General features: G+C 41.8%; 2 protein-coding genes across 3 annotated transcripts in view; one reads left to right on the forward strand and one right to left on the reverse strand.

Moving 5' to 3' along the window:
• The window catches only part of LOC135983199 (uncharacterized), a 372,285-nt gene that overhangs the window by 298,543 nt on the left and 50,078 nt on the right, over nt 1–23,664 (reverse strand). The window lies entirely within an intron of this gene.
• The window catches only part of LOC135972201 (cytoplasmic dynein 1 heavy chain 1-like), an 89,666-nt gene that overhangs the window by 33,577 nt on the left and 32,425 nt on the right, over nt 1–23,664 (forward strand). For both annotated transcript variants that reach the window (XM_065593599.1, XM_065593598.1), the window contains exons 18-41: nt 882–995; nt 4,590–4,700; nt 4,782–4,991; nt 5,568–5,714; nt 6,061–6,227; nt 7,067–7,240; nt 8,335–8,500; nt 8,589–8,777; nt 8,877–9,071; nt 11,589–11,871; nt 12,204–12,304; nt 13,189–13,348; nt 14,785–15,028; nt 15,239–15,425; nt 16,124–16,336; nt 16,548–16,786; nt 16,926–17,082; nt 18,715–18,939; nt 19,201–19,431; nt 19,581–19,721; nt 20,101–20,334; nt 21,078–21,284; nt 21,367–21,488; nt 23,325–23,490. In XM_065593599.1, the coding sequence (XP_065449671.1) occupies nt 882–995; nt 4,590–4,700; nt 4,782–4,991; nt 5,568–5,714; nt 6,061–6,227; nt 7,067–7,240; nt 8,335–8,500; nt 8,589–8,777; nt 8,877–9,071; nt 11,589–11,871; nt 12,204–12,304; nt 13,189–13,348; nt 14,785–15,028; nt 15,239–15,425; nt 16,124–16,336; nt 16,548–16,786; nt 16,926–17,082; nt 18,715–18,939; nt 19,201–19,431; nt 19,581–19,721; nt 20,101–20,334; nt 21,078–21,284; nt 21,367–21,488; nt 23,325–23,490 (4,383 nt within the window). The remainder of the gene's footprint in view (nt 1–881; nt 996–4,589; nt 4,701–4,781; nt 4,992–5,567; nt 5,715–6,060; nt 6,228–7,066; nt 7,241–8,334; nt 8,501–8,588; nt 8,778–8,876; nt 9,072–11,588; nt 11,872–12,203; nt 12,305–13,188; nt 13,349–14,784; nt 15,029–15,238; nt 15,426–16,123; nt 16,337–16,547; nt 16,787–16,925; nt 17,083–18,714; nt 18,940–19,200; nt 19,432–19,580; nt 19,722–20,100; nt 20,335–21,077; nt 21,285–21,366; nt 21,489–23,324; nt 23,491–23,664) is intronic.

Raw genomic sequence — 23,664 nt, forward strand, 5'->3', positions numbered from 1 at the left:
GTGCAGGAGGGGGTACGGGATGCGGGCTCTGGGAGGGAGTGCAGGTTCTGTAGCTGGGGCAGGAGGTTGGGATGTGGGTTCTGGCTGGGTGGTGCGTACCTCAGGTAGCTCCCAAAAACTACCAGTATATCTCTCTGACAGTGGTTCCTAAGTGGAAGGGCCAGGAGGTCTCTCTGCACTGCCCCTGCCCGTAGCTCCTATTGGCTGGAGTTCCCAGTCAATGGGAGCTGCAGACTCAGCGCTCAGGGCCGGGGCAACACGTGGAGACTCCTTGCTCCTCTTCTACTCCCCCCAGAGCCACAGGGAGCAGAGTGGAACCAGGAGAGTCAGGGAGTCTGCCTTAGCCCCGCTGTGCTGCCGGACTTTTAGTGCCTAAAATCTTCCCAATTTGGCTTCAGTAGCCTCCAGGAGATAGCGCTGTTCCCCAGTGTGCAGGTGCTGGGAGGGATGGGGAGAAGTTAAGTTGATCAGCGGGGGCCCGTGGAGCCTCAGGGTCCCCCAGGGTCCACGGCCCCCAGTTTGAGAAATGCTGTTCTAAGCCACAGTCCAGGACTTCAACTGCACTGTAGCAGCGTCCACATGAGACGTTACTGCAAGGCAAGTTTGATATACTGTAGGCGTTCACTCTTGCATGCTGGGCAGTAACTTTCCATGTAGACAAGCCTTAATTTAAGCTACTGAGCAGTCAACATATGATAACTCCTTTTGGCACCAGAGATGCGCTAGGCAAGCTAGGGTCAAGTCTCTGTCCAATTACCAGTACCCTGACCAAGTTCCTATCCCAATGATTTGTTTAACAAGCTCTGTCTAACTCAATGATAATAAATATCTGTCCTTTCTGTATAACTGACCAAAGTTTGATGTATCCCTTTGTACTGTAGGTAGCTTTAGAAGAGTTACAAGACCTCAAAGGAGTTTGGTCTGAGCTTTCCAAGGTCTGGGACCAGATTGATCAGATGAAGGAGCAGCCGTGGGTTTCAGTACAACCTCGCAAGGTACCTTTTTTATTCCGTATATAGAAATCATAACTACAGCTATATCATTCGGCTCTTGGCCTTTGTGGTAAAAATACATTTAAATGTTCTAACAACTTGAAAATGAGCCAGAATATATGGCCTGGTGCTTATGTATCTGAGTCTTTTTCGCATATGAAAAATAGAATTCATAACTGAGAATGCAGCCTCTATCTTAATCTAACTTGCAGCACTAATAACTTTTCCTCTTAACTGAAGCTTCAGCAGGGTAAGGCTTACAAAACAAAACCTGAAAAATTATCAGGATTGCAGAAACTGCACAACCTTAAATATATTTAATTATAGGCTACATCTGCAGAGGACAAGAACTGATGCTATATCTGTTTCTTGAAATTAAGTTGATCTAAATTATCACTTTTCTCAAACACTTGTCTAACTTCACTGATGAAAAGCTATTGTCCAAGCGGATGCTTCTTGGATACATAAACTGAAACGGGGCTGTGACGGGTTGGTTCACAGAAATCCCCTGGGGGCTGTCATCTGATGTGTCAAGACTACTTCTGCCCCTGCTTTCCCTGCCAGCTCGGGACCCCAGCACCCTGTCTTGTTGAGCCAGACATGCCTATCTGCTCCAACACCGACTCAGGGTCTGAACCACGTGCCCCAAAGCTGCAGACTTAATTGAAAGCAACTTAAGAAGTGTTCCTGTCTTTAACACTCAGATGCCCAACTCCCAATGGGGTCCAAACCCCAAATAAATCCATTTTACCCTGTATAAACTCATAAATTTTTTGCCTTCTATAACATTGATAGAGAGGTATGCACAGCTGTTTGCCCCCTCCCCCCCAGGTATTAATGCATACTCTGGGTTAATTAATAAGTAAAAAGTGATTTTATTAAATACAGAAAGTAGGATTTAAGTGGTTCCAAGTAGTAACAGACAGAACAAAGTGAATTACCAAGCAAAATAAAACAAAACATACAAGTCTAAGTAATAGAACTGAATACAGATAAAATCTCACCCTCAGAGATGTTTCAATACGTTTCTTTCACAGACTGGATGCCTTCCTAGTCTGGGCACAATACTTTCCCCTGGTACAGCCCTTGTTCCAGCTCAGGTGGTAGTTAGGGGATTTCTCATGATGGCCGTCTAATTTGTTCTGTTCCATCCACTTGTATATCTTTTGCATAAGGCGGGAATCCTTTGTCCCTCTGGGTTCCCACCCCTCCTTTTCAATGTAAATGCACCAGGTTAAAGATGGATTCCAGTTCAGGTGACATGATCACATGTCACTGTAAGACTTCATTAGCCACTTGCCAGCACACATGTATACAAGAAGACTTACAAGTAAAACAGAGCCATCTACAGTCAATTGTCCTGGTTAATGGGAGCATTAAGATTCCAAACCACCATTAATGGCCCACACTTTGCATAACTACAATAGGACCTCAGAGTTATATTTCATATTTCTAGTTTCAGATACAAGTGATACACTTATACAAATAGGATGACCACACTCAGTAGATTACAAGCTTTGTAATGACAATTTACAAGAGACCTTTTGCATGAAGCATATTTTAGTTACATTATATTCACACTCATCAGCATACTTTCATAAAATCTTAGAGTGCAATGTCACACCCTCCTCCTGAACTTACTGCCAGAGACTTGGACACTGACCATGGCGGAAGCAGTATACCTAAAATTTGTTTTTGGGCTCCCCTCTGGGGCAGACACTCCTGTGTCCCCCAAAAGGGAAAGAAACCCTGATCCAGCTGTGGGCTCACAGCTACCAGCTATGACAGACCTTTCACTGGCCAGAAAAATCCCCCCCCTTTCACTCAGGTTGCGCTTGCTTCCAGCTAGAGAGTCCTTTGGGGTCTGTTCCCACTGCAGCAGTCACCAGGACCCCAACTTCCAGCTCCAGGATACGTGTCTCTGTGCACCTCTTCCACTCCATTACAGGCAGTTTCGTGCTTCTGGGTCTCAATATGCTTTGTCTTTTAAGTCCTGGGTTTGCTGGTGGGCAGCCTTTTCTTTTTCCAGGGCAACCTTTAACTGGGCAAATTGCACATCAATTTCCATATGTCTACCCTTGAGACCGTCACTCGATGAGCTGGGGTACCACAGAGAACCCCCTCCTGCCAGAACAGGCACCCCTCCACTCCTGTCTTGCTAAGTTAGGCACTCTAGTCAACTTCAGCACAGAGACCGAGGTTGGGCCACACCCATCTGCAGTTCACTGAAACTGAGATGCACTCAGCTCAAGGGGTTCTTAGTTAACAGAGACTTTCCCAGCACCCAGTGTTTAGCCTTTCTGGGCAATTTGCAACTGGTGTAGTTCTAGCTTCTTCTGATCTTCACTCTTACTTATTTTGCTTCCTTTTCTATCCCTATTTCCCTTACCCAAAATAAGCAAACAGAAAATAACAAACCAGTAACAACTTTGTCTGTTCTCCAGCCACCACACTTAAAACTCATTTAAAATCACTACCAGTATCTCAAAACAATCAGCTGTGCACAGATCCTGCCGACTACGCCACTGTGACGGGTTGGATCACAGAAACCCCCTTGGGGTGGCCAACTGATGTGCCAAGACTACTTCTGCCCCTGCTTTCCCTGCCAGCTTGGGACTCCAGCACCCTGTTTGTGTCGGAGCAGACTGGCGTGTCTGGCTCAACAAGATAGGGTGCTGGAGTCCCAAGCTGGCAGGGAAACCAGGGGCAGAAGTAGTCTGTTGGCCAATCAGTTGGCCGCCCCAAGGGGGTTTCTGTGATCCAACCCGTCACAAAGGCTTCTACCTCTTATCTGTAAGGAAGAATGTCACAATTTCATGACCACTGTGATCTAGTGTAAAATTACTTCATGCTGTGCTACTCCAATGATCAAGGGATAGAGAAAACTAGTATTGTACCAACAGTCACGAATTAAGCTTAAAGCAGTATTGTTTACTCCATATAATGTGCTGAGGTGGAATATATCAACAAAGGCCTGGAGAATCTGTTGGAATGATGAGGTTTTGAGGGGCAATTGAATGTTTTCATACTTCTAGTATTTGGTTTGCCTGCCTTGTATACAGCTATATTTATTGTTGGCAAAATTAAATATATGCAGCATAGGAAAGCATGATCAATATTATCTAAGGCTACGTCTACACTACCCGCCTGAATCAGCGGGTAGAAATCAGTCTCTCAGGGATCAAATTATCGTGTCTCGTCGGGACACGACAATCGATCCCCGAATCGACGCTTGTACTCCACCAGTGGAGGTAGGAGTAAGCGCCGTCGACGGGGGAGCCGCGGAGGTCAATTTGCCGCCGTCCTCACAGTGGGGTAAGTCGGCTCCGATACGTCGAATTCAGCTACGCTATTTGCGTAACTGAATTTGCGTATCTTAAATCGACCCTCCCCCTTCCCCCCCCCCCCCCCCGTAGTGAGGACGTAGCCTAAGGGTGATTCTCCCATTCTTAAAGAACAGTTGAATAAAAATGTTAAGATTACAAACTGTAAGTAAAACTAATAACTGTTGTAATATCCAGTTTACTAGAGTGATTGTGTTTATCATAATGTCGTTGGAAGATGAATTCTTTCTTGGCTTCTGTATTTTATTGACAGCTTCGACAAAATTTGGATGGCTTACTGAACCAGTTGAAAAACTTCCCTGCTCGTTTGCGGCAGTATGCCTCCTATGAATACGTTCTGAGGCTTCTGAAGGGTTACATGAAGGTAAGCTGTACTTACCCTTGATAACTAATTAAAAAAATTAAGTGCATCCATTAACTTAATATATGCTGTCTCACATTCTAGAAAAACATGTTGGTGATTGAACTGAAATCCGAGGCTCTTAAAGATCGTCACTGGAAGCAGCTGATGAAGAAACTTCATGTGAACTGGGCTGTCTCTGAACTAACCCTGGGACAGATCTGGGATGTTGACTTGCAGAAGAATGAAGCAATTGTCAAAGATGTACTTCTTGTGGCTCAGGGAGAGATGGCTTTGGAGGAGTTCTTGAAACAGGCTAGTATCTATCATTACATACACTAGACCTGTTGTGCAGGAGAGGTTTTAGAGGTATAAATTAATTTGCTGACAGCTATGTAACAAGTTGGATTTTGGATACCCAGGATGGTGAAAGTGAAATGCTTTAGATCTTCACCATACACTTTTAGTTCTAAATAACTGAGTAAATTAAACACAAAAACTGACACAACATGAAAACCTATAGGTTTAGGGGTTTTATTAAAAGCTTTGCAAGTTTACTGAAGGTACTATAACTTAAACTTAAAGATAAGTCAAGTAAAATGCATAGCTAGTATGTTACTATTATAAAACTTTTAAGTAGAAGACTGGAAACTGCCTTCTCTAATTTCATTTTATGACTTGCAATAATTTTAACCCTGACCCAGAAGACATAATTCTGAAATCTTCCACCATATGATTCACAGCAATCCATGACCTGCAGGTTCATGTGATCTGTAAAAAGATAAGAATCCAGCTCATGTAACTACATTTCTATACTATAGAATGAAGTAAATGTAATCGAATTAAAATTACTATCAGGAGTTCATAATCTGACTTCTTTTTTTCTTAAAGATAAGAGAAGTGTGGAACACTTACGAACTGGATTTGGTTAACTCTCACTACAAATGTCATTTGATTCGTGGTTGGGATGATCTCTTCAACAAGGTCAAGGAGCACATTAACAGTGTGTCTGCCATGAAATTATCACCATACTTCAAGGTATACTGTAAAATTACTTTATTTTTCTTTTCAATTAGCTTTGGCTCCCTCCTTGTTTTAGTATTCTTTTCCTAGTGTACATTTGTTCAGCTGGCACCTTGTGTGTCAAGTTTGGCAAATAACTAGGTGTATAAGTGTGATTATAACTTTTTATAGCTTTAACCAAACTTGCAATATTATTTCCAATTCAGTTCTTAAACTAGCTTGATTAGTGTTACTTGTCCAACTTCTTAAAATCATGCTGACTTGTACCTGAAATTTTGGTTTGTTTTTTAGTTTGTTTTTTTTTTGTTTGTTTTTTGTTTTTAAAGGTAAACTGAATGTTAATGATTTTTGTAACATTTAGGTATTTGAAGAAGATGCCCTTAGCTGGGAGGACAAATTGAATCGTATCTTTGCACTCTTTGATGTCTGGATAGATGTCCAAAGGCGATGGGTCTACCTGGAGGGTATCTTCACTGGTAGTGCTGATATTGAGCACTTACTGCCTGTTGAAACACAGAGGTTCAAAAGGTATATGTACTTTGGATTTGTGTGAAATTCTCAATTACAGTTCAGGGCAAACTGCACCATTGACTTTGTTCCTCTGCCTGCCCATTGCATGAGCACCCCTTCCAAGTGATAGGTCTGTACTTCTCTCAGTGAATCCTGTGATTCGCCCCCACTTTTTTGTTCTAGTGACCCAGAGCAAAATAGTCTTGTTCACCAATAGTGTTCTCAGCAGATCCATCTGGGTTTTGGCCCCTGCTGCAGACTTTGGAAGCCTATGACAGTATGAGAGTGCAGTGACAGAACAGCTTGTTCATAAGGATAGTTTTCTTTTGGACATAAAAGGGTTAACTTCTAGGTCTACAGGTCTTTTATTGTTTTATCTAGACCTTAGTCTTTCCTTGCAAGTTTAGGTAGCCCTTTCTGTCCCACCTATCATCTAGCATTGGGGTAGGCAGGTAGATTGCACCCTTGCAGTCTCTGCCTGTTTCCAGTCTTCATTTGATGTCTCCACCCTGAGCTAACAAGCAGTCTCTTATCCATTTCAAAGTCTTTGACTAGGTTCAGGTGTCCCAGGACAGACGTATGCACCTCTCCAGAGAGTCAGAGGTAGACATTAGCAATGATTTACTGTACGGTCCATTTGAGCACCGGCAATTGAGTTAGTCATTGTCTGGTTCTTGGGTACCATGTGGAGTGCTCCAACTAGAATTCATCTTTAGTGTAGCATAAAGCCAGCCACACCAGAATACTCTGACACAATATGAATAGATATCACCCTTTTTCACGCTCAGTAACTGAACTTGTACTATTGTATCCCTCATTTAAAGTGTGCTTAATATTTTTCTCACTCTCACTTACAGCATCAGTACTGAGTTTCTGGCACTTATGAAAAAAGTATCCAAATCTCCCCTTGTAATGGATGTTCTTAACATCCAAGGTGTACAAAGGTCACTGGAGAGATTAGCAGACTTGCTTGGAAAGATCCAGAAAACACTGGGAGAATATCTGGAGAGGGAGAGATCCTCCTTTCCTCGGTAAGGAATTTCATCTCCTCAACCAATTGTGCTGGAATAAACTGTAATATGAATTGTGTTCGTTTGCACAGTAGTGCCTAAGTACATCCTTTTATTGTGTTCTGCTAGAAACCTTTTAGTGCATACACAGATATGAAAACATGAATGCTTTGCAAAAAGAACAGGAGTACTTGTGGCACCTTAGAGACTAACAAATGTATTAGAGCATAAGCTTTCGTGGACTACAGCCCACTTCTTCGGGTGCATATGCATCCGAAGAAGTGGGCTGTAGTCCACGAAAGCTTATGCTCTAATACATTTGTTAGTCTCTAAGGTGCCACAAGTACTCCTGTTCTTTTTGCGTATACAGACTAACACGGCTGCTACTCTGAAACCTGTCATGAATGCTTTGGAATCATAAAAAAAAAAATAATAATAATAAAGGTTGAATAATTTAGTCATTTTATGGTCCCATTTCCTGGGAAATGACAAACTTCACTTTCTTTGTGTGGGTCACTTGTGATTAGTAACTTAAATGGCATAATTTGAATATAAATATTGCTTAATAGGCTGTTTCACCTGGTACTGAATAATGAAATTCTCAAATTAGTTTTGTTTCATTAAACTAGATAAACCCTTAGTAATCTCTCATCAAATACCAAAGCTTAAGAACTTGTGTCATTCTATATTTGAATCATGTTGCATTCTTTTTCACCTTCAATTCTCAGTAGTATGTGAGGTCCTTGGATTGTAGATCTAAACATTAACCTCCACATCAAGCATGTGTTCAGAGTGGGATCTTTGCTATCTCATAATCTTTCAATACTTGGCATTTATCTGCTAATGAGGTGTTAAAGTGGGAAGAAAACTCTATCTAGACTAAAAATGGTGCAGAGAATAAGCCCTGAGGTATTTTTACTATGAGCTAACAGAAGTATGGAGGAAAGGAAGTTTGTGCAATGCTGTGTAATATCAGACATTTCCCCAGTTTTATAAGGGTTATAGCGGGTTCAAGTAAATATATTTAATTCTGGGCCTTAAATTAATTTAAAAAAAATTCTTTCACCTCAGTGGTCAGTTGTTTTAAAAAGCTTTAACCTTATCTCTAATACTAGGTTCTACTTCGTTGGTGATGAGGACTTGCTCGAAATCATAGGAAACAGCAAGAATGTAGCTAAGCTCCAGAAACATTTCAAGAAAATGTTTGCTGGAGTTTCTAGCATCATCCTGAATGAAGATAACACTGTTGTTCTGGGGATCTCATCACGTGAAGGAGAGGAGGTAGAGCTGTGTCTTCGGGGGGTTTTGCAAACTTACAAACCTGGTCTAAATGAAAACTAAAATTACACTTAAATTTTAATTGTTTCAGGTGCTGTTTAAAACACCTGTGTCTATCACAGAACATCTTAAGATAAATGAGTGGCTCACACTTGTTGAAAAAGAAATGAGGGTCACACTTGCAAAGCTGCTAGCTGAGTCTGTTACTGAAGTAGAAATCTTTGGTAAAGCAACTTCAATTGATCCAGTTCTCTATATTTCTTGGATTGACAAATATCAGGTATCCATCTTATTCACGTTTGTCTAACCAAACTATATAATACACTTTCGTGGGAGGAACAACTTGTAGCAAAAATCTAACTGTATTTTAAATGTTCAGGCCCAGCTTGTTGTCCTGTCAGCCCAAATTGCATGGTCAGAGAATGTGGAATCTGCTCTGAATGGCATGGGTGGTGATGGAGACAGCAGTCCTCTGCACTCTGTGCTGGCTAATGTTGAGGTCACACTGAACATGTTAGCAGACTCTGTCTTGATGGAACAGCCACCTCTCCGCAGAAGGAAATTGGAACACTTGGTAAGTAATACTCTCCTCCCCATCCTCAAGTAGTCATTCGGTCTCTTACAAAATTTAAATACAATCTGTCCATCTTCAAATCATGAAACTGACATGTAGGGAAAACTAAAATATTCCCATCAAGCTTTCTTGAGGAACAGCTGTTTCTGTAGAGGTTACATATGCCTGACTTGAAATAATGTCTATAAACTTAAGTGTCAGTGTAGCATAAGATTCTGAAGAATTATTTAGTGAATAGAAACAACTCTTAGAATATACCAGCCAATCTCCTATTCTGAGAGTAGATAAGATTTATAAATCTACAGTTTATATTAACTTTTATCATCTATGTATTGTGACAGGGTCAGGCCAGATGGCTACAAGGGAGTGATAGAAGGTAGATATATTAGCCCCAGATTAAACAGGTCCCTTTTCCCTGAGTAAGATAATGGGCTGTTCCAGACCTATCAGGAAGTTGCTGGAACCAATTAAGGCAGGCTAATTAGGACACCTGGAGCCAATTAAGAATCTACCGGAATCAATTAGGACAAGCAGGCTAATCAGGGCACCTGGTTTTAAAAAGGACCTCACTTCAGTTAGTGAGGTGCGTGTGAGGAGCTGGGAGCAAGAGGCACAAGAAACTGAGAGTGAGTAGGCATACTTCTGAAGGACTGCGAAGTACAAGCGTTACCAGACATCAGGAGGAAGGCCCTGTGGTGAGGATAAAGAAGGTGTTTGGAGGAGGCCATGGGGAAGTATCCCAGGGAGTTGTAGCTGTCACGCAGCTTTACAAGAGACACTGTAGACGGTTGCAATCCACAGGACCCTGGGCTGGAATCCAGCGTAGAGGGCGGGCCTGGGTTCCCCCATCCACCTCAACTCCCTATTTAAGATGAGAGGAGGTGACCTGGACTGTGGATCCCAGCAGAGGGGAAGGTCCCTGGCCTATCCCCTGACCCATTAGGTGGGTCAGCAGAGACTGCGGGGATTGTTCTCCTCTCTTTCCCCATGCTGGCCAGTGAAGAGGTTAGCCAAGTGAACGGCAGGTTTGTGCCACTACAAAAGGAGCCAAACTGAGGACTGCCGTGAACCTCTGAGGCGAGCAAATCCGCCAGAAAGCGCAGAACCAACCAAGGCAGAGGAGGAACTTTGTCACAGTATGTACATGGCTCCCATAATCATAGTGTCTGAGCTCCTTCAGCTGTTTAAAAATAGAAACTCCTTATAGGAGAAATAGCTTAATTTAAAACTTCTGTATTTGCGTGAGGGGCTGTCATAGGCATGTGAAGAACTTTCTGAAGAAAGAAAAGCTAAACTGAAGGCTTTTTGCATTTAGCTATGAAAGTCCATCGCTTCTTGCCCACTGAATTCATAGCTTAACTCCAGCTCCTCCTAAGAAGCTCTACTTTCCACCAGACGAGTGCAACTGACAATCTGTCCTGTTATTCAAAGGCTCCTATAAAATAAACCTTGACCTAAACTTCTAATTGGGGAACAAGTGTAGAGTGCATAGCCACAGAATGGTGTTTGTGGCAGACTGTGCTGCCAAGAAACTAGAGTGCTGTGTTTTGTACGAGTTGGAGCTTTCACATGGGGTGTGGTTTCACTGCTAGACATGACTTGCGATAATCAAATCTGTGGACCTTCAGCCTTACCATGTCCAAGTCTGCTGATACAATGAGGTGTCAATTTCTGGCCTATTGAAGATGAAAGTTGACATTTTTTGTGCCTTTAGCATCCAAAAGGATTGAAGGCTAGTGATAAACTAGTCTGAGGGGAAGGTGCCCTCCATAGTGGAGTCTCGGAGGAAGCAAGTTCTTAGAAACATTTCTCTTTATCTACCGGCATCTCAGTCTTGGCTGGGTTTAGCTCTAGTCAGATGCACTTTCTTCAGCTGCTGATTCCAGCTACTGAAAGATGGGAATGGAGATGTAGAGCTCAGTTTTGGTCTGTACCTGCTGAGATTTCAGCCCATAGTGTCTGAGCAATTCTCTTGGTGGCTTTATATAGACTTTGAATAACTTTTGCAGAGGATTAAACTTGTGGGACCTCAGAGGTGAGGGCTTTTGGTGGCGAGGGATGTAGAAACACTTTCCCTCTACAGCACTTGGGGTTTCTTAGAGGAAAATGTGAGCTGGTTTAAGGGCACTCTCATTCATCATTACAGATTCTTGGAGGCAGACAAGAATATCTGGTGACTAACAGTATCTGGTGCCAGAGAGGTGTAGCAGGATGAGTATGGATTTGCTTCCTTTCTCTGCTTGTGGACAGAAAAAGGTTGTCCATAAGGACAGCTCTTGTGGTTTCAGAACTATGCCTTGGCTTGAAGCTTGACTGAGAGGGATCCTGCATCTACAGACTTTCTTTACTAGCTCCTCTTTTCTGCAAGCTAGAGGATGGATATTAGATGATGCCTTCTAGCACCGAGCAATGGCTTTTCATAAACTGAGGTGCAGTGAGATGCAGTAAAACTGTTAGTTTCATTAGAGTACATGGTCTTTTTTCGTGGTGGTTGCTAATGAGATGCTTGTTCTCCAGATTACAGAGTTAGTGCACCAAAGAGATGTTACAAGATCACTGATCAAAAGTAAGATTGACAACTCCAAATCCTTTGAGTGGCTCAGCCAGATGCGATTCTACTTTGACCCAAAACAGACAGATGTGTTGCAACAGCTGTCCATTCAGATGGCAAATGCCAAATTCAGCTATGGCTTTGAGTATCTTGGTGTTCAGGATAAACTAGTTCAGACTCCTCTTACTGACCGCTGTTACCTGACAATGACGCAAGCCTTGGAGGCAAGACTTGGAGGCTCACCTTTTGGTAAGTTTGTACTGATTCCATATGTGTCTTCTGTTAAAGGTAAAGACTGATGTTCATCAGCTATAAAATTAATAAAGTGTGTACTCCAACTCCCTGAGAAAAATAAGGAAAGTCGTCGGGAGAGCATCTCCCGTCAACACAGCACGGTGTAAACACTGCATTGAGTCAACCTAAGCTACGTCGACTTCAGTTACGTTATTCATGTAACTGAAGTAGCGTAATTTGGGCTGACTTACCGCAGTACCATAGCCCAGCCCGTAGACTCTAGATGTTAATATTGTCAGTTTAGTGCCTAGGAAGACACTAATGTTTTTATCCTATTCTAAAAATAGGTCCTGTTGGTACTGGTAAAACAGAATCTGTAAAGGCCCTTGGACACCAGCTTGGTCGCTTTGTTCTGGTTTTCAACTGTGATGAAACATTTGACTTCCAGGTATAGTGTCTTTCATTTAACATCAGAACATTCTTCATTTTAAGTTAAGATCTCATTAATATGCCATTTCAGCTTGTAGATGTCAAAAAATGTTTGAAAGCTTGTTCCTGTATCTGGTAAAATAGATTCTGGTTACTTTACTGTGCAGCTTCATTGGTCCTCGCTACCACCTAAAGCAGAATTGGGTTAGAAGCTCCCTGCTCTGCTTTTAGACAATAATTTAGCAAGGGAAAATCTGAACTCCAAGCTTTAGGAAAGTAACTTAAAATATTTTCAAACTACAGTCTTCCATTACCATCCTGCAGTCATACTGTGGGACTAACTGAAGTACACCTACTTTAGTGGAAATCAAGTAGGTTTAGTTGACTGACTCCTAACGTATATGTTGCTGCACATACTCCTTATCTCAATGGACTTCCTGATACATTGCAGCATCGGAACTACTTTTAAATTCTGCTGCAGGTTTAGGAATGTGCTTGCAGAGTTTTTAGAATAATTAAGTGACAGACTTCCCTAAAGAGGAGTGGAAGTTGCTTGGTAGTGCCTTATACATTCTAAAACATGGAAGCTGGCATTCAAAAACGGAAACATCTGAGAAGCAAGAGTGGTGTGAGTGGGGAGAGAAGAGTGGAGTGGTGGGTAAAGAAGTAGTTGTTTCTGTTGAAAGCATAAAGATTCTCAGCATAAACGTACACACACATTAAATAGGGGGTTAATTTATGTAACCACAATCCTATCCAGTCTACACCAGTTCCACTATGTACAGGGAAGAATAACCAAGGTAACTTTTTTTTCTGTGTGTGTGTGTGTGTGTGTGTGTGTGTGTGTGTGTGTGTAAATAAAGCTGATCTTCTCTTTTTTTTTTTTTTTCTCTCTGCCTACAGGCAATGGGACGCATCTTTGTGGGGCTCTGTCAAGTGGGCGCATGGGGCTGCTTTGATGAGTTCAACAGACTTGAGGAGCGTATGCTTTCGGCTGTTTCTCAGCAGGTTCAGTGCATCCAGGAAGCCTTGCGAGAACATTGCAATCCAAACTATGACAAGAGTATGCAATTTTTTTCATTGCTAATGATTTTGTATAGCTGTGCTGTCAAAAGAATGCCCTCACTTGCATGTCTGAAATAGGTCCTTTTGAGAACTCTACTTGATCAGTTATTCCCACATTGGCCAGGCTTTTTTTTTTTTTTTCGGGTGGGGGGGTGTTAAATTTGAAAATGTAACTTAAATATTAAACAATTAAAGGAAGTAGCTTTCAACTGATATGCAGTCACTTTCAACATTGTGTAACTTTAGTGTAGTGGTAGAAAAAATGTTTGACTAGTTGTACAGTAACTCCTCACTTAATGTTGTAGTTGTGTTCCTGAAAAATGCGACTTTAAGTGAAACAATGTTAAGTGAATCCAATTTCCCCATAAGAATTAATGTAAATGGGGGTGGGGGTTAGGTTAGGGAAATTTTTTTCAGCACACAAGACACACACACTGTATAATTTTTAAACAAACAATTTAATACTGTACACAGCAATGATGACTGTGAAACTTGGTTGGGGTGGTGACATCACAGGGTGGGATATTTCCCAGGGAATGCCTTACTGCTAAATGATGAACTAGAACTCGGCTGAGCCCTCAAGGGTTAACACATTGTTGTTAATGTAGCCTCATACTCTATAAGGCAGCACAAATGGAGGGAGGGGAGACAGCATGGCAGATAGAGACAGACACACACACCGTGTGTGTGTGTGTGTGTGTGTGTGTGTGAGAGAGAGAGAGAGATGTGCATTGCCCCTTTAAGTACGCTGAACCACTCTAAGTAGATTGCCTTTTTAAGTAGACCAGGAAGTTGAGACAGCAGCTGCTGCCACCATGCTCCCTCTGTCTTGAGCTCTGTCGTTTCCCCCTGCTCTATGGAGATGGGGTAAGCAGGGGGCAGGAGCAGGAGGGAGGGGGACATCCTGACATTAGCCCCCCTCTTCTCTTCTCCTCCCCCGCCCCTCCGCACAGCAAGCAGGAGGCTCCCGGGAGCAGCTCCAAGGCAGAGAGCAGGAGCAGCACATGGCTGTGGGGGGAAGGACAGCTGAATTGCTGGCAATTGATAGCCTGGTGGGCGGCTGCTGCACAGGGAACTTAGGGGAGCGGGGAGCTGATTGTGTGTGTGGGGGGGAGGGGTGCTGCCAGTCCACCCTGGTTCCAAGCCCCCACCAGCTAGCTCCAACGGGCTGCTCTTTCTGCAAGCAGTGAACAAAGCAGGCAGCTGCCAAACAATGTTATAAGGGAGCATTGCGCCACTTTAAACAAGCATGTTCTCTAACTGATCAGCAATGAAACAACGTTAACCGGGACAACTTTAAGTGAGGAGTTACTGTACCACAAACAAAACTATACAGGATACTAAAATTGAAGTTTCAGCTACTGTAGTTGATAGCTTATTTGACTGAGACAAAATCAACTGTAACTAAAAATACTTTGTGTGAACTACTTTTAGCTTTCGCACCTATTACTTGTGAGCTGCTGAATAAACAAGTTAAAGTGAGCCCAGACATGGCTATCTTCGTCACCATGAATCCTGGTTATGTGGGTAGATCAAATCTTCCAGACAACTTGAAGAAGCTGTTCCGTAGCTTGGCGATGACAAAGCCAGACCGCCAGCTGATTGCCCAGGTCATGTTGTACTCCCAGGGTTTCCGTACTGCTGAAGTGCTCGCCAATAAGATTGTCCCATTCTTCAAGTAAGTAATAGTCACTTAAACAAGTGTGGCCCAAACCATTAAAAGATCACTTGTGTACTTAAATCTGGAACTTAAAATGGCTCTGTAGCTAGTTTTGAAACTACCATAGCAAGAACATCGAACGGTAAGCATGCTTGACACTTTACTATTGAACATTAGTTTTGTGATCTTACTATGTCTAAAACTGACTCTGGTATCTTTTATCTTTAGCCTCTGTGATGAGCAGCTCTCCTCTCAAAGTCATTATGACTTTGGCTTAAGAGCTTTGAAGAGTGTACTGATTAGTGCAGGAAATGTGAAGAGGGAGAGGATTCAGAAGATAAAGCGGGAGAAGACAGAGCGTGGTGAAGTTGTTGTTGATGAAGGGGAAATTGCTGAGAACCTATCTGAACAAGAGGTAAAACATATACAGATTTTTTTTATTCATTCACAGCAAAGGGGTGATTACAGTACATATTCATGTATATGAGCACTTGCAGTAAAGCACCTGCTGCATCAAGCACAAATGTAATCTATTTAAGTTCACAAATGTTGTATTTACTTGAAGTCATGGTACTTTAGGCTACAGGAGTGGCAGTTTCAGTAGATTGAACTGAGTTTTAATCCGTGCTTGAGTTGTTGGAAGCCTCTTTCTTACAATAAAACAGAGGCATCTGATGGTTTGTGGTCATTACAAACTTTCACCACTCCTATAAAACGAGTGATGTCCTGACTCTATTCCAAGTGGAGTAGACATTCTGAATGAACTCCTGCAGTTCACATCACTTTCAGGTAAATATTATGTAGGCAAGTACAGTTGTCACTCCTCAACTAAAGCAATTGTATTAGGCAATAGCTTAAGTATTCCCTGTATAGCATCACTTTTTAAAGTTCATAATGCACTGTCATAAATGATCTTGCACAAATATAAAACTCAACATCAAATAAGTTTTGCAGGGAATAAGAATGCCAAATGCAAACCTAGCAAATGTCAATATACTCTGCAGTCTGAGTATTCAGCATGACCTGTCTGAAATTTTTCTACCAATGTGACTAATGCAGATATTCATTGCTTACGGTGTATTGTCTAATCAAAACATGAAATTTTCCATGTAGATTTTGATCCAGAGTGTGTGTGAAACAATGGTACCCAAACTTATTGCAGAAGACATCCCACTGCTGTTCAGTCTCTTGTCTGATGTATTCCCTGGAGTACAGTATCACCGTGGTGAAATGACAGCCCTGCGAGAGGAGCTTAAGAAAGTGTGTCAAGAAATGTACCTTACATATGGTGATGGAGAAGAAGTTGGTGGCATGTGGGTAGAAAAGGTACGTTGTGATAGTTGTAAATCTTACAATGTAGAGTTGACAAAGTACATGTAACACTTTCCATATTCCGTGATACAGAAATCAAATACAACTGCTTCCCAAATAGACAGAATACCTAAAATAAGTTTCAACTTTAAGTGATTCCAGATTAATAGGTTTGAATTTTAATAAATGCAAGTCTTAAATGACAGATCCTTCTGTTTTGTCACAGGTTCTTCAGCTCTATCAAATTACCCAGATCAATCATGGGTTGATGATGGTGGGTCCTTCTGGAAGTGGAAAGAGCATGGCTTGGAGAGTGCTGCTAAAAGCCCTGGAGCGGCTAGAGGGTGTAGAAGGTGTTGCTCACATCATTGATCCAAAAGCAATCAGCAAAGATCACCTGTATGGTACTTTGGATCCAAATACCAGAGAATGGACAGATGGATTGTTTACACGTGTCCTGAGAAAGTGAGTCTTAAACATGAATAGCGTATAAGTTAAGAAGTGGCTATTAGAGATATTCTTGCATGTTGTCATTGCCATAGAGAATTGAGGGAAGGGAAAATTACTGTTTTTTAACCTACACTAAATGCTTTCCTGAACTTAGGATCATAGACAATGTGAGAGGTGAATTGCAAAAACGACAGTGGATCATCTTTGATGGAGATGTAGATCCTGAATGGGTGGAGAACTTAAACTCCGTGTTGGATGACAACAAACTGTTGACTCTGCCCAATGGAGAACGTCTCAGCCTTCCACCAAATGTAAAGATTTTTGTTTTTACAAACATTTTAGCATTTCTAAATAGTTTAATCTACTGAAAATTTGATCTCTCTGCTGCTTTTGGTAACTGACATGAACAGGTTCTCATCACACTACCTGTGGGCACAGAGTAAAGTTAATATTGCATCAGAGCAAAAGTGATTTTATGCAATAGTCTGGTTGAATTGTTTAAAAACCCTTCTGTGGTTATGGAGTTTGTCATGTCAGGTTTACCTTGACCCTTCCAGACTAGGAAATACTAGATCATGCATGAATGTTTAATTAGGTGTTGAATACATAAAATACTTTATGAAGTTAAGACAAAACTAATTTTTATACCACATATTAGCTTTTGGGGAGTTTAAAGAGGCATGTTAATAGCTTTTACAGTAACTCCTCGTTTAACATTGTAGTTATGTTCCTGAAAAATGCTACTTTAAGCAAAATGTTAAGTGAGTCCAATTTCCCCATAAGAATTAATGTAAATGGGGGTCGGAGGGGGCTAGGTCCCAGGGAAATGTTTTTCACTAGACAAGTCAGTCGTGTGTGTGTGTGTGTGTGTGTGTGTGTGTGTGTGTGTGCGTGCACACACACAGTATAAGTTTTTTAAACAAACAATTTAATGTACACAGCAATGATGACTGTGAAGCTGGGTTGAGGTGGTGGAGTCAGAGGGTGGGATATTTCCCAGGGAATGCCTTACTGGTAGATGATCTAGCACCCGGCTGAGCCCTCAAGGGTTAACACATTGTTAATGGAGCCTCACACTCTACAAGGTAGCAGGAATGGAGGGAGGAGAAACAGCATGGGAGTGGCTACAAACATTCCCTGTGGAAACTGAACGTGATGATGAACTCATGCAATCCCACTGGAGCGCACCACTTTCCAAAGTGCTGGCGGGGGAGAGGTGCATGTGTGTGTGAGATAGAGACACACTGTGTGTGAGACTAATGCACCACTTGGGTGGCTGTGGGTGGGTGTGAGACACAGACAGACACACCATGTGTGTCAAGCGCATTCCCCTTTAAGTACGCTGACCCAACACTAAGTACATTGCCTTTCTAAGTAGATCAGCAAGTTGATACAACAGCTGCTGCCAGCAAGTTCCCTCTATCCTGAGCCCTGTCCTGTCCCCCCGTTTCCCCTGCTCTGTGGAGATGAGGTACAGGAGCGGGGTGGGGGGGGGGACGACACACCCTGACATCAGCACCCCTCTTTTCCCCTCCCCCCCGCACAGCAAGGAGAAGGCTCCCCGGAGCAGCTCCAAGGCAGAGGGCAGGAGCAGCCCATGGCAGAGGCCGGAGGGATACGTGAACTGCCTGGCAATCGATAGCCTGTTGGGCAGCTGCCGCACAGGGAACTTAGGGGAGCTGGTGGGGGGGCTTCCGGTCCACCCTGGTTCCAAGCCCCCACCAACTAGCTCCAACGGGCTGCTCTGGCAGCCGCCTGCTTTGTCCACTGCTTGCAGAAAAACAATGTTATAAGGGAGCATTGCTCAACTTTAAACGAGCATGTTCTCTAACAGATCAGCGACTTAACAATGAAACATTAACCGTGAAAGTGAGAAGTTACTGTAATAGATTCAGTAGGACATAAATCCTAACTTCTCTTAAATGTCTGCACTTTCTCTCTAGGTGCGTATCATGTTTGAGGTACAGGATCTGAAATATGCTACTCTGACCACAGTGTCAAGGTGCGGAATGGTCTGGTTCAGTGAAGATGTTTTAAGCACTGACATGATATTCAATAACTTCTTGGCCAGACTACGAAACATCCCTTTGGATGAAGGTGAAGAGGAAGCTCAGCAGAGGCGAAAGGGCAAAGAAGATGAAGATGAAGCAGCTTCTCCAATGTTGCAGGTATATCTTGGAATGGATTGTAATACTGTGGACTGATACCAGACTCACTAAAAGTAGGAAGTGCCTCGAAAGCTTATCTTACAGACTGTACTGAATATACATAGAGATTGAGTTAACAAAATGTAACTTGCGTGTTGTATTCCCCTATTAAAGTATGACACTCTGAACCCATGTTATAGACAAACTTATTTTAAAATGTAGTGTTATGACTTAAGACTACAAACCAAGTTCCTTGAACAATGCTAATGTCTTTACCAACAGATTCAAAGAGATGCAGCAACAATTATGCAACCCTATTTCACATCTAATGGACTGGTGACTAAAGCTCTTGAACATGCTTTCAAGTTAGAGCATATCATGGACCTCACTCGCTTGCGCTGTCTTGGTTCATTGTTCTCTATGTTGCATCAGGCTTGCCGCAATGTAGCCCAGTACAATGCAAACCATCCCGACTTCCCTATGCAGATAGATCAACTGGAGCGTTATATCCAGGTAAAGTAAATACTGCAGCAAAGTGATCTGAAAGCCTAAAGATGAACACAGTTACCAGGCTCTCCTTGTATTTTCTTCTGCTGTCCTTCGAACACAAGTAATACTTCTTTGCGTTTGTGTGGACTAATCTTTCTCTTGTTTTCCATCAGAGATACCTGGTCTATGCAATACTATGGTCACTCTCTGGAGACAGTCGTCTGAAAATGAGAGCAGAGCTGGGAGAATACATTAGGCGAATCACCACTGTACCATTGCCCACAGCACCCAACATACCCATAATTGATTATGAGGTAATAGCCCCTTGTACTTTTTATAGGTTAAAAACCTAATTCCTAAGGAAACAAAGCCAATATGACACTATTTCTAAATTAACCTCTCTCAATGGGAGTAAATCAGTATCTCACAAGTTAGCTCAAGGCAAGCCACTCTACATTTGATTTTTTTTTTTTTTGCCTTTTTGTTTGTTCAGTTGGTACATAATGTACTGTGTAGTCCAAGCTTCTTCTAAACTAGTCCCACAGCATCAAATTTGCAGGTGTTAAAAGCTTAACTGAGTTCACCGATTAAAGCATGAAGTTGTGTAAAATAAGCTGGGGTTGTGATGAGAACCCCATTGGAACCCATTTCTCTACTAAATTTCATACATTAACTATATTTCTGTTCACCTAGGTGTCGATTACAGGTGAGTGGGTCCCATGGCAGTCCAAGGTTCCTCAGATTGAAGTTGAGACCCACAAGGTTGCTGCTCCTGAAGTTGTAGTACCAACCCTAGATACCGTCCGCCATGAAGCCTTGCTGTATACTTGGCTAGCGGAACACAAACCCCTGGTGCTCTGTGGCCCACCAGGTTCTGGAAAGACTATGATCCTTTTCAGTGCTCTCAGAGCCCTCCCTGATATGGAGGTAACTATTCTGTTTATATGTGCGTTATTGAATAATTGCAAATTTATAACAAGGAAAAGCTGCCTACAGGGTTTACTCTAATGATTACTGCAACACCTCTCTACTTACATGGCAAAAACTTCATTGTATCAGAGCTCTTTGCCCAACTAAATGAATGTATCCTTATAACACTCTGTGAGGCAGAAACATGATCTGTAAAAGGGAGTGGAAACTGAAGCAGAAATCAGTGACTTGCCCATAGTCACCAGGAAGATCTAGACTCTTCCTAACTCCAGGAGTCCCTTCACATCAAGGCCATCTGTTCTTCCTTTCTAACTAGCGCCAGTAGTACTGGCTTTTTTTTTTTTTTTCACTTGTTCAGTATTAAATCAAAAGTATTTTGAGTTCAGGTGGCTGTTCCGTCTAGGTATGAGTGTTTAAACCAGTTAACAGTGATGAGAGACGGTATGTATTCTAACAAGTGGGTACAACTGGCAGATAACAGACTTTGATGGCAGTCTATAAGGAATTTTACATATCTGTAGTGACCCAAATACTTATGTAAACAGCATCCAGTGATCAGTATCTAGTCAACCTACAGCATATAGTTTCAATCCAAAAGCCAAGTTGTAATACATATTTGTTACTGAGGAGTGATCATCTACTGAAACTGTGGTTCTAAGACTTTAAACTATTAAAATGTATCAAATGTCTTCATGGATTTACCTCTTTCACCCTTGTTTTTTTTGTTTTTTTTTTTTAAGGTGGTTGGACTTAACTTCTCTAGTGCTACTACCCCAGAGCTACTTTTGAAAACTTTTGATCATTACTGTGAGTACAGGCATACACCTAAAGGAGTGGTGCTGGGTCCGGTGCAGCTAGGAAAGTGGCTGGTGCTATTCTGTGATGAAATCAACTTGCCAGATATGGATAAGTATGGCACGCAGAGAGTCATATCCTTCATTAGACAGGTTTGTTTTGTTGTGAAACTAAGGATATTACTATTATATTATTATGGGAACTTTCTTGTATTAAAACAATTCCCTCATTCAGATGGTGGAACATGGAGGCTTCTACCGTACATCGGATCAGACCTGGGTGAAATTAGAGAGGATTCAGTTTGTTGGAGCTTGTAACCCACCTACTGATCCTGGAAGGAAACCACTTTCACATAGGTAAATACTAGTCTGAAGCTACTAAAACTATAGTCCTGATCTGCAAAATGGAGTATCTGATGCCTTTACACTCTAATACTGGAATCTAGTTTGTAGCATCAAATATTGGTTTAAAAATATCTTGCATCTAATTGAGCTGCTCATTAATGGTCCAGCAAGCTCCTGTTGATCTTCAGTAAGTCTTGGAGCACGGGAAGTTCCGAAGACTGGAAGAAAACTGCTAAAATGCCAGATTTTAAAAAGGGTAAACGTGATGACCTAGATCCCAGCCAAAATAATAGTGACTGATACAGGACTCGATTGTTAAACAACTAAAAGAGAGCAATGTAACTAATACAAATCAACATGGGTTTATGGAAAATAGATCCTGTCAAAGTAACTTTGTTGTTTTTGATGAGATTGCAAGTTTAGCTGATAAAGGTAATAGTGTTGACATAATATACTCACTTAGGTAAGGCATTTGACCTGGTACTGCATGACAATTTGATTTTTAAAAAAACTAGAATGATATAAAAGTAACATGGCACACATTAAATGGATTAAAAACTGACTAACTGATAAGTCTCAAAATGTAACTGTTAACAGGGAGCCATTATTGAATGGGCTTGTTTCCAGTAGGATTGCGCAGGGACTGGTTCTTGGCCATAATATCTTTATCAGTTACCTGGAAGAAAACAAAATAATCACTGACTGTTTGCAGAGGACCCAAAAATGGGAGGATGGTAAATAATGACGAGAACAGATCACTGATTCACAGCAATCGGTGTCACTTGGTAAACTGGGCGCAAGCAGTTAATATGCATTTTAATAAAGCTAAATGTAAATGTATACATCTAGGAACAAAGAAGGTTGGCCATACTTACAGGTTGGGGGACTCTATCCTGAGAGAGGTTTGGGGATCGTGGTGGATAATCAGTTGAACTTGAGCTCCCCGCTGAACATGGAACACTGTGGCCAAAAGAGTTAATGCAATCCTGGGATGCTTAAATGGGGATCACAAATAGGAATAAAGAGTCTTATTTGATCTCTGTATTTGGCACTGATTAGAACACGTGCTTTTATAATGATGGACTCAAAATGTTCAAGCTATTTAGCTTAACAAAGAATAGGTTAAGGAGGGACTTGATAGGTACTCACAGACCAACATGGGGAACAAATATTTAATAATGGGCTCTTCAGCTTCCAGCCACTGGATCATGTTGTACCTTTCTTTGCTAGACTGAAGCTAGACAAATTCAAACTGGAATCAAGGCATACATTTTTTAACAGTGAGAGTAATTAGCCATTGGAATAACTTACCAAGGGTGAATTCTGCATCATTCACAATTTTTAAATCGAGATAGTAGCATTTTTTTCTAAAAGATGCCCTGGGAATTATGTTGGGGAAGTTCTACCACCAGTGTTATATGGGAGGTTAGACAAGATTTCTTCTGGCCTTAGAATCTATGAACAACACAGACTGTACTCCATTCACATTCCTGTACTTCAAAGAGGACTTTGTTTTAGCCAACAGGGTGGTGGCTAAGGTGAGTGCTGAACATTACTCACTTCAGAGGCTGAGAATGCTGTTGTGAAATTAATAGTTATTTTTACCCTATGAAACAAGCAGCTTGGATCAAAAACGAACCAATATGATGTGATGTGATATTGCAGAGTACAAGTCAGTAATTGGATCTCCTAATTTTGACTTTTAGTGGCTTAATTTGAGATGAAATCTCCACCAAGGATGGCCGTTGTTTTGAATATTGAAAATAGATAGGTCAGATCTAGTCTAGTCTAGCTGTGTTGGATGAAGTCTTTCCTGGTATGAACACTAAGTTATTGGACCTCTTTCAGATTTTTACGCCATGTCCCTGTGGTGTATGTGGACTATCCTGGACCAGCTTCACTTACTCAGATATATGGAACATTCAATCGTGCAATGCTGAGGCTCATCCCATCACTCCGCACATATGCAGAACCTCTTACTGCTGCCATGGTAGAGTTCTACACAATGTCACAGGTAACTTGCTCTACACACTATTCCCAACTTCTGCTGACTAGTCCTCTTTCCTAGTTACTATGCCACTTTAGATAAATCCCAGTGCTTTTTGTTTTGGCCTGCTTACCCTGTTTTTATTAGCAGTTGTAAGATGGGGGCATGAAAAGCATTGTTTGCATGTTAATTATTGTTGCA

Source organism: Chrysemys picta, chromosome 4 (assembly GCF_011386835.1).
Source record: "Chrysemys picta bellii isolate R12L10 chromosome 4, ASM1138683v2, whole genome shotgun sequence".
Taxonomy (NCBI): domain Eukaryota; kingdom Metazoa; phylum Chordata; order Testudines; family Emydidae; genus Chrysemys; species Chrysemys picta.